The 11441-nt window shown below is 52.1% G+C and overlaps 1 protein-coding gene across 1 annotated transcript in view; it reads left to right on the top strand.

Moving 5' to 3' along the window:
- Positions 1-11441, top strand: part of CCMA1212_000618 (Tyrocidine synthase 3) — a gene marked incomplete at both ends in the record, with an annotated part of 41256 nt that overhangs the window by 11214 nt on the left and 18601 nt on the right. Inside the window, 2 exons of the mRNA XM_073698079.1 lie at positions 287-2691; positions 2782-11432. Of these exons, the coding sequence (XP_073563550.1) occupies positions 287-2691; positions 2782-11432 (11056 nt within the window). The remainder of the gene's footprint in view (positions 1-286; positions 2692-2781; positions 11433-11441) is intronic.

Raw genomic sequence — 11441 nt, 5'->3', positions numbered from 1 at the left:
ACATGGGCATTCCTGACTCCGTCACTCGCTGGCGTTATCAGACCGGAAGACGTGCCCTGCTTAGAGCTTCTAACTGTTGGTGGTGAGGCTCCAAGCAAAGAAGTCGTCAACCGCTGGCTCGGCAAACTTCGTCTTTTCAATGTCTGGGGACCAACGGAAACGACGGTTATCGCCGCGGTACATGAATATACATCTACTGACACCTCCCATTTGACTATTGGCCGCCCCATATGTGGCAATTGCTGGATCGTCAACCCTGAGGACCCTACTAAGCTGGCTCCTGTAGGGACTGTTGGTGAGATCATGGTTCAGGGTCCCAACCTGCTCCTAGAATATCTGGCAGATCCGGGGAAAACGGCTGCCGCCACTGTTACGTCGCTTCCGCACTGGGCGCCCAACCGCGAGTTGTTCAGTCGATTTTACAAGTCTGGAGATCTGGCTGCGTATAACGCAGACGGCACCATCAGATACAACAGCCGCAAGGATGGCCAGATCAAAATTCGCGGTCTTCGTGTCGAATTGGGCGAGATCGAACACCACATTCGAAAGAACTTGGAAGGGCCATGTCAAGTCGCTGTTGAAGCGCTCAAGATCGAAGCCGGTACCCATCTAGTTGCTTTCATCTGCCATAACAACGATACCATTCCGGCTAGTATGACTGGTCATGTAGCAACCGAAGCCATCTTCGTCCCGTCAACGGAAGAGATCAGAAGTAACCTGGGGGCGATGCACGGTTCTTTGGCCTCTGCCCTTCCAAGCTACATGGTGCCTACCTTCTTCATTCCTTGCAAGCAGATGCCCCTCGTTTCATCCTCTAAGATGGATAGGAAGCTCTTGCGTCAACTTGCCGCGGCATTGGATAGGCAGTCTTTTGAGCAATACTCCCTGTATGCGGTGACCGAGGCCAAGTCTAATCCGGAGACCGAAATGGAGCACAGCTTGCAGCAGCTTTGGGCTGATGTTCTGAAAGTCCCTGCCCAGTCAATCGGTAGACATGACAGTTTCTTGGCAATTGGCGGCGATTCAATTGCCATTATTCGCCTCATTGCCCTAGCCCGCGAGCGTGGTATTGAGCTCCGAGCAAACGACATCTTCAAGGATTCTCGACTTTCTTCTGTCGCTCTGAATGCGGCTTCTATCGAAGTTGCATCGGATCCTGTCAATTCTGCCAAGCCATTCGCGTTATTGGAGCCACACGTCCGAGATGCCCTTTTAACGCCGCGGATGAGAAAGCAGTTGAAACTAACCCGCTCGATGAAGATTGAAGACGGCTATCCTTGCACAAACTTGCAGGAAGGTCTCATGGTTCTAGCAGTGAAGCAGCCCGGATCATACATCACGAACTTTCACTACCGCTTAGCAGAGAACGTGGATCCCTCCGTCTTCAAAGCCGCCTGGGACAAGACTGTACGGCTATGCGGCATCCTGCGAACGAGAGTTGTCCACCTCAAGGGCTCGTCGGTTCAGATAGTCATTAGTGACTACGAATGGGATAACACGAGAGGCATGACGTTGAACTCTTACCTTCAGTCAACTGAGCATTTGGAGGTGGAGTATGGATCTCGCCTTTGCCGATACGCGTTGGTTAAGGATGAGAACAACCAGACGCACTTTGTCTGGACCATGCACCACGCCATCTTTGATGGCTGGTCTATCCGAGTTGTCCTTGCTACGCTCGATAACGTGTATAAGGGAATGAAGGCCACGCCTTTGACGCCCTATTCTCGTTTCATTGAATACACAATGGCTATCAACTCCCAGTCTGCTTCTGAATACTGGGTGGAGCAGCTTTGGGATGCCAAGAAGGCCTCGTTTCCTCCCACGATGAGCAGCAAGATCTCGGATGTTTCGAATAGCTACCGTTCAATGGTAACGAGTATCGATCTTCCCGATCTGAGCACAACTGGCTTCACAAGGGCTACAATTCTCCGTGCGACGTGGGCAGTTCTGCTTACCCGCTATTGCGAGACCGACGATATCTGCTTTGGAACAACAATCTCCGGTAGACAGGCCCCTGTGCCTGGAATCATCGACATGCCTGGCCCAGCTATTGCAACCGTGCCTTTGCGGATTCGCGTGCCTCAAGAGAAGTCAGTCGCCACCTTCCTGCAGGAGGTTCAAGAGCAAGCCCTTGCGATGGTCGAATTCGAACAGTTTGGTCTGCAAAACATCAGCAAACTGCATGCATGTGCTAAGGAAGCCTGCGACTTCTCCAGCTTGTTAGTTGTTCAGCCGAAAGAAGCCCTGGACCCTGCTGGTCATCGCGACGCCATCCTCATTTCAGCTGATGGAAAGGTTGAGACGGGTGAATACGCCCTTCAAAACTACTTCAGCTATCCCCTCGTTGTTCAAGGACATCTCTATGACGAGTCCACGGAACTCGTTCTCATCTACGACTCCGGCATCCTCCCCGAAGAGCAAGTCGTTGCATTATCGCACCAATTCCACCACGTTGCGAGGGAACTCGTCCTCAAGATGCAGTCAAACGTTAACTCCGTCACAATCTCTTCCTCATGGGACCTTCAACAGGCGATGAAGTTCAATTCCGAGGTACCAGAAGCCGTCGAGGGATGCTTCCATCAGCTCTTTGAGCGTCAAGCCCGTCAGACACCGAAAGCCATGGCAATCTGCGCCTGGGATGTTGCCTCCAGGATGGCCTTGGCTGACGACCGTGTCATATCGTCTGATGAGGTTCCGCCATTCAGCTTGCTACCCCAGTCTATTCACGAGGCACTATCATGTGGTGGTGCAGAACTACAATGCAAACTGACAGAAGGGCAGGCTATTGAGGATGCCTATCCTTGCACTCCGCTCCAAGAGGGCCTCCTGAATACGACTTTGAAGCAACCGGGCGCGTATGTGTCCAAGTTCCGCTACCGCCTTGCAGAGGGGACCGATGTTTCACGCTTTATCGCGTCATGGAATCGTACTGTGGAAGCGTGTGCAAACTTGCGGACCCGGATCATCATCGTTGACGACAGTGCCATCCAAGTCGTCATCAAGAACGGCCGCCGCTGGAATGACGAGGAGAAGAGTCCGTTGCCAGTCCAAGGCCAGCAAGATCTTAATGTCGATTATGGTCTGCCGCTCTGTAACTACTCTCTGATCGAGCATGAGGGCATAAAATACTTCTGCCTCCAGCTGCACCATTCAATCTTTGATGGCTGGTCAGTCCCGCTGATGCTCAGCACTTTGCAGAGCCATTACGATGCAACAGACGTCTCGCCGCTCTACCCGTACTCTCGATTCGTCAAGTATGTCATGGACCTTGACTCTGCGGCGTCAGCCGAGTACTGGACATCTCAGTTAGAGGGCGCCAAGGTCACAAACTTCCCAGCTGGAACCGAGGGTAACAAAGTCGGGTCAAAGCAAACGCGACTTCAATCAATTTCAGTCGGAATCCGACAGTCGGCCAACAGCTCCATCACAAAGGCCGGTATCATACGAGCCGCGTGGGCTATCGTGCTGGCTAGATACAGCGGTGTCAAGGATGTCTGCTTCGGCTCAAGTGTTTCTGGCCGTCAAGCTGCAGTCTCTGGCCTAGAGTTCATCCCTGGTCTCGTCGTCGCCACTGTGCCAGTTCGTGTCCAAATAGACGACCAGCAGCCTGTGTCGACATTCTTACAGAGAGTCCACGATCAAGCCTTCGAGATGATTCCGCACGAGCAATTCGGGCTGAAGAATATCTCGAATCTCAGCGACGAAGCCAAGGTTGCTTGTGACTTCAAGTCCTTGGTCGTTGTTCAACCGGTGCAGAAACTGATTCACGAGAGCAGCCTGCTCAACTTTGCAACAGATCTTGAGGGAAGCAGCAAGGTAGAAATGCTCCAGAATTATCTGAGCTATCCTCTGGTTGCTCAATGCATGCTGGCTGATGATAGCGTTGACCTTGATCTGTATTATGATCCATCAGTCGTGCCTGAACATCAGTCGCAAGGTCTTTCTCACGCCTTCAAGCATGTGATTCAGCAGCTACTGGTTTCCCCTGATCAGCCACTGTCGAAAATTCTAGCTGAGGCTCCTTGGGAAGTCGACTTTGCCGTCTCAGCCAATGGGGTCCCGCCTACGACCATCGAGCGATGCGTTCACTCCCTTATTGAGGACGAGACACTCAAGCACCCAGCAACAATTGCCGTAGATGGTTGCGACGCACGTTTCACGTACCAGCAATTGGAGATCTGCGCCAATAGGCTATCGCATCACCTCATCAACGATTTCCATGTCAAGAACGGCGATGTTGTACACGTCTGTTTTGACAAATCAGCCTGGTATATCGTCGCCATCCTAGCCATCAACAAAGCTGGTGCCACCTGGTCACCACTTGATCCCACTCACCCTGTTCAGCGATACCAGCAGATTATCTCGCAGACTGGCTCAGAATTGATCTTGACTTCTCCGGCAAACACGTCAAAATGCACAGGCCTGACGCGTTCCGTTCTAGAGGTTTCATCTAGGTTGAACGAGTCTTTGTCTACAAACAACGTACCCGAGTATCGGCCAAATGCCATTGTCTCGCCGTTAGATGCTGCCTACATCATCTTCACCTCCGGAACAACAGGCATGCCCAAGGGCGTCGTCATCGAACATAGGTCCTTGTGTACCTCGCAGACGGCTTTGGCCCTCAACGTTGGCCTCACGAATCAATCCAGAACGCTTCAGTTTGCTTCTTTCGTCTTTGATGCATGCATCTTCGAGATCATCGCAACGCTGCTTGTCGGTGGCTGCGTATGTATACCATCCTGGGACGAACAGATGAACAACCTGACAGGCTACATGGTCAAAGCTTCTGTGAACGCAGCATTCGCCACCCCGACTGTTGCTCGTAGCTTGAAGCCGGAAGAGATACCGGGCCTCCAAGTCCTTGTTGTGGGAGGTGAGGCTGCCGCGTCAGACATAATTGGAACGTGGTTTGGAAAGCTACGACTATTCAACGCCTGGGGTCCGACAGAGACGTGCGTTATCGGTTCCCTTCACTCGTGGACTGGTTTGAACGACTCTCCAATGACCATTGGACGACCCATCTTGGGTAATTGGTGGATCGTGGATCCAGACGATCCCAGACGACTCGTTCCCACAGGATGTGTCGGCGAGATTGTCTACCAGGGACCAACTCTCTTTAGAGAATACCTGGCTAACCCATCCAAGACTGACGAGGTCATTGTGTCTTCTCTCCCCGACTGGGCGTTCAATCGTGATTTGAGAGGTTGGGATCGCTTCTACAGAACCGGTGATTTGGGACATTACAATCCAGATGGCACAGTGGAGTTTGTCGGCCGTAAAGATACACAGGTCAAGATCCGTGGTCTTCGTGTCGAGTTGCATGAGATCGAGCAACAAATCATCACAAACCTTTCTGGTGCTCGCCAAGTTGCGGTCGACGTGATGAAACGAGACGAGGCCTCTCAACTGGTAGCTTTTTACAGCTTCAGCGACGAGACTATTGCTTCGCATCTTTCAGCTGGCCCGGACGGAAAGGCAATATTTGCACTCTTGGCAGACGACGCTTTGTCCCAGATTCATGATCTCATTGCTCATCTCAAAGATGTTCTCCCTCCTTATATGGTTCCCACAACCTTCGTCCCCTGTCAACACATGCCAATTGGAACGTCGACCAAATTGGACCGGAAACTCCTCGTGCAAATGGCTACGACGCTGTCTAGAGAGCAGTTCGAACAATACTCCCTTGTGGGAAGTAGCAAGCGTGCTCTTAAAACAACCATGGAATCAAGGTTACAACAAGTCTGGGCTGACGTTCTGCATATTCCGGCTGAATCGATTGGAAGGGATGACAACTTCCTCCAAATCGGAGGCGACTCTATGTCCGTCATCCTGCTGGTCTCTGCAGCTCGTGAGAGCGGGATCAGTATCAGTGCCAGGGACATTTTCCAAGATGCTCGCCTTCTCAGTGTGGCGGCGAAAGCTGAAGTCATTGATGACTGTGATGATTTCAGCGACGTTGAACCGTTTGATATGCTGGACGAAGCTGAGTTGGACTTCCTCCAAACTGACGAGGCAAAATCTTCTCTGGGCTTGAGCGACAATATGAGTATCGAAGACGCGTTCCCTTGCTCAAAGCTTCAAGAAGGTCTGATGGCCTTAGCTATGCAGAAGCCGGGATCTTACATCGGCACATTCCACTATCGCATCTCGAAATCTGCGGACATAGGCAACTTCAAGGCTGCGTGGGAAAGAACCGTTGAGATGTGTCCCAATTTGCGAACTCGAATCCTGAACATTGATGGATCCTCTATCCAGGTTGTGCTCAAGGATGATTTTGAGTGGAATGCTCATCAGGGCTCTCTGGATGGCTACCTCGAGGCTTCGCGCGATATCAGGATGGAATATGGCTCCCGACTCTGTCGTTATGCCCTGATTACTCAGGATGATGGCACTCATTTCATCTTGACCATGCATCACGCAGTCTTCGACGGATGGACAATGCGTCTGGTGCTCGAGACACTGGAGAGCGCATATCAAGGCGCTGACGTGGCCGAACTGAGCCCTTATTCTCGATTCATCCAGTATACGCTCGATATCGACCAAGAATGGGCAAGCGAGTATTGGCTTGGCCAACTTCGCAACGCAAAGAAAGCAAGCTATCCCAACCGACTGACTCCAGGCGAGCAGTCAGCAAATGCGAACAGCACGGGATATCTCGAGTCGGAAATGCAGATTCCGAAGATCCCTGCCGGTACCACAAAGGCAACTATTCTGCGCGCAGCCTGGGCGATCGTCCTAGCTCGCTACTGTGATGCCAACGATATTTGCTTTGGCACAACGGTTTCAGGCCGTCAAGCGCCAGTTCCTGGATTGGCCGAAATGCCTGGTCCCGTCATTGCGACGATTCCCGTTCGAGTCCACCTTGAAGATGATGGCAAATCGATATCCGCCTTCCTGGAGGACGTTCAGTCACAGGCCACGGAAATGGTTGCATATGAACAGTTTGGTCTGCACAATATCGCCAAGTTGAGCGATGATGCAAAGGATGCTTGCGACTTTTCGAGTTTGCTTGTGATCCAACCAAGACAGATTCTCTCGCACATCAATGGAGCGGATGATGCACTTCTCGTTGCGCGCTCCGATGAGTCGGCCGACGAAGCACTAGAGAGCTATTTCACTTACCCTCTGGTCATCCAAGCTCACCTTCATGACGATGGGGATAAGCTTGTCTTCATCTACAACAAGTTCTCCCTCTCCGAACAGGAGCTTGTTACCCTGTCGAATCAGTTCAAGCATGTTGTTTCTCAGCTGGCTTCACGCCCCGACCTATTGCTGGGAGACCTCTCCATCACATCCGAGTGGGATGTCAAGCAGTCTGTTAAATTCAACTCTGAAGTGCCAGAGATTATCGACTCTTGCGTCCACAACCTCATTGAAGCTCAGGCCCGCCGGGTGCCTAACGCGTTGGCAGTGTCTGCTTGGGACGGCAACCTAACCTATAGCCAACTCAACGTATCTGCAAATCGTCTTGCGCGTCATCTTGTAAAGAACTATGACATTCGACCTGACGACCTTGTCCATGTGTGCTTTGAAAAGTCTGTCTGGCACTTTGTTGCAATTGTTGCCATCAATAAGGCGGGTGCGGCGTGGGTTCCGTTGGATCCCTCTTATCCAGAGCAGAGGCTCCGGCAAGTCGTCGACCAGACGCGGTCCACCCTCGTCTTGACGTCGGCGCGCAATGAAAAGCTGTGCTCGACCCTCGTTGAGAACGTTCTTCGCCTTGATCGTACACTCGATCAGAAATTGGCTCTTACAGAAAACGGCGACGAAGGCCCAGCTGTTGCTGTTACGCCGCATCACGCGGCATACGTGCTTTTCACGTCCGGAAGCACAGGCAAACCGAAGGGCCTAGTGATGGAACATGGTGCTGTTTGCACAAGCCAGACAGCTATAGCCAAAAGGCTCAACCTCACGTCTGACGTCCGGATGTTGCAATTTGCGGCTTTCGTCTTCGACCTCTCGATTGGTGAAATCATCGGGCCCCTGATCACCGGTGCCTGCATTTGCGTTCCATCAGAGGACACAAGAATGAACGGGTTGAAGGAGTTTGTCAATGACATGAAAGTCAGCTGGGCGTATCTAACGCCAGCTTTTGTAAGAACCCTCGTTCCAGAGGACATGCCCGCTCTGCAGCTTTTGCTCCTGGCCGGTGAAGCAGTCCCTCGAGACGTGCTGACCACTTGGTTTGGCAAAGTCCGTCTTGTCAACGGTTGGGGTCCTGCTGAGACATGTTGCTTCAGCACCCTTCATGAATGGTCTTCTGCGGATGAGTCACCACTTGTCGTTGGCCGGCCCGTGGGAGGGTTCTGCTGGATCGTCAACCCAGAAGACCCCCAGCGTCTCACGCCGACCGGAACACTAGGAGAAATCGTTATACAGGGTCCTACAATCCTCCGCGAGTACCTTGCCGATGCTGAACGCACAAAGGACTCAACTGTGTACTCTCTGCCAACATGGGCACCTCGGCCAGACTCCAAGAACTGGAACAGGTTCTATAAGTCTGGTGATCTTGGATACTATAACCCCGACGGTACGATTGTTTTCAGCAGCCGCAAGGACACGCAGATCAAGATCCGTGGCTTAAGGGTCGAACTCGGTGAAGTTGAGCACTACATCCGGGAGATGCTGGACGGTGTACGACAAGTCGTCGTCGATGTCTACCAAAAGGATGGTCGAGCTAATCTCGTCGCTTACATCTGCTTCAATGACGAGATGAAGAATCCATCCGCGGATGAACAATTCACTGCAGATGACCTATTTGCAGCCATTACGACTGAGCTCCGTCAAAGGATCGCCATCATGCTCGGCGAGCTCCGGATCGCGTTGCCTTCCTACATGATTCCTTCTCTTTTCATCCCTTGCAGATTCATGCCTTCCATTACGTCCACCAAGCTTGACAGGAAGACTCTGCGCCACTTGATGAACACACTTGATGACCAACAGCGAAATGCATACGCTCTCCTCAACAGCCAGAAACGAGAGCCCGAAACGGAGATGGAAATCCAACTTCAAGCTCTTTGGGCAGATGTATTGAACATCCCTATTGCTTCCATTGGCCGAGACGATAGCTTCTTGCAGGTTGGCGGAGACTCGATCTTGGCCATTCAGTTGGCTTCTCGCGCCCGAGAAATGGGAATTGCCTTCCAGGTTAAGGATGTGTTTGATGACCCCAGACTGGTGGCTCTGTCCTTGAAGGCTACGAAGACGACGGCTAACCAGGTCGAAACGCAAGTCGCGCCACTGAGCATGCTATCTAATAGTCTTAGGGGCGCTGTCTTCAGCGACAACATTCGCAGCCAATGCTGCTTATCCGAGGACCAGGTGATTGAGGACTGCTACCCTTGTACTTCACTGCAGGAGGGTCTGATGGCTCTTACTGCCAAACAGCCTGGATCTTACGTCGCGAACTACGTTTTCCGACTACCAAAGCATGTCGATATATCTCGATTCGTTGCGGCCTGGGACCAGATGTCCGATATCTGCTCCAACCTTCGCACTCGCATCATTCACTTGGATGGGGAGTCGGTCCAACTCGTCGTTCGAGGTGGAAGTCAGTGGCGATCGACGGACAACCAGACGTTGTCCTCCGTTCTTGATTCATCCGAGAATCTGAAGATGACGTATGGAACGCCTCTCTCTTCCTGTGCTATCGTTCGTGATGGCGACAGCGATTATTTCGTCTGGTCAGCCCATCACTCCATCTATGACGGCTGGACGATGCGGATCATATTCAGCACCCTGTATTCAGCCTACTACGGAAATGCCCTGTCTCCTGTTCGGCCGTATTCTTCCTTTATCAACTACTACAGGAACATGGACACCGGAAAGGCCGCAGAATTTTGGATCGAGGAGCTGGCTGGGTCAAAGCGGGCAGAGTTCCCGACCACCCAACGCTCCATCTCTACGGCCAGGACGGACGTGTATCATTCGACTATTGTGCTGCCAGAGACCCTGAATCTCTCTGTTACAAAGGCCACAATTGTACGCGCTGCTTGGGCAATTGTCCTTGCCCGGTATTGCAATACCAACGATGTGACCTTTGGTACAACCGTCTCCGGCAGACAGGCCCCTGTCCCGGGTGTTGAATCCATCGCCGGGCCGATGATAGCAACCGTTCCAGTCCGTGTCCGACTTGATAAAGACGGCTCCGTTTCTCAATTCTTGAGTGACGTTCAATCACAAGCATCCTCAATGATCCCCTATGAGCAGCTCGGCTTGCAGAATATTGCCAAGCTGAGTTCCGATGCGAAGGAAGCTTGTGAATTTTCGAGTCTCCTTGTCATTCAACCACCAGCTCACGATCCTGCTGGCGGGGATGACTCAAAGGCAATTCTCTCACATAGCGAGAGTGAGCAAGGTGAGACGGAAAAGGCCATGCAAGGCTATTTCAACTACCCTCTCGTCCTTATTAGTGGCATTGGAGAGAAGTCCATAGAGCAGCGGCTCTTTTACAACTCGGAGATCCTTGATAAAGACCAGGTAGAAGCATTGTCTCATCACATAGAGCATGTCACGCATCAGCTTCTCAGCAACAGCGGCATGCAGAGGGATATTTCCTTGATTGGTTCATGGGATCTACAACAAGCCGTCGACGCATCTCGACTTCGCCCTGCGACGGAATCATGCACACACTGGTTGATCCAGAACCAGATCAGATTACAGCCTGATCAAATCGCTCTCTCCTCTTGGGATGGAGACTTGACGTATGCTCAACTTGGACGCCATGTCATGCACTTAGCAGCAAGACTGCAAGAGCTTGGCGTTGGGCCCGAGACCCTGATTCCTCTTTGCTTCCACAAATCCAAGTGGGCTGTGGTTGCCATGGTGGCTGTTCAGATGGCCGGAGGTGCTTTCATTCCCCTGGATCCTGGTGCCTCGCCAGCAAGATTACAAGGCATTCTCCAGGATACGGGAGCTACACTGGCCATAACTAGCCCAGAGTGTCAGGAACTGCTCCAGTCACTCGGCATGAAAGTTGTGACAGTGGACGAGCAAAGCATCTCTGAGCTGCCAGCCGCGTTTGATCTGCGGTCAGAGGTAAAGCCTGACAACGCCAGCGTCATCCTCTTCACGTCTGGTAGCACTGGAAAGCCTAAGGGTATGATCATTGAGCATAGAAGCATCTGTTCCTCGAGCGATGCCTACGGTGCCGATTTGAAGATTGATGTCGGTACGAGGGTGTTCCAATTCTCGGCATACACATTCGACGTTGGCGTTCTGGATTGCCTTGTGACGCTGATGAGAGGCGCCTGTATTTGCATTCCATCCGATCATGATCGTCTCAACAACCTTGCGGCCGCTATTACTGCATCTAAAGCCGACTGGGTTTTCCTTACGCCAACAGTGGCAGACCTCCTCAACCCGGTTGAAGTTCCCACCTTGAAGACTGTCTGTCTCGGTGGCGAAGCCATAACCAAGAAATGTGCTGATAGGTGGATCGG

Source organism: Trichoderma ghanense (assembly GCF_004382785.1).
Source record: "Trichoderma ghanense strain CCMA-1212 chromosome Unknown scaffold_0, whole genome shotgun sequence".
In the NCBI taxonomy this organism is placed as follows: Eukaryota; Fungi; Ascomycota; class Sordariomycetes; order Hypocreales; family Hypocreaceae; genus Trichoderma; species Trichoderma ghanense.
The sequence above is the reverse complement of the archived record's forward strand: the minus strand, read 5'-3'. Positions and strand labels throughout refer to the sequence as shown.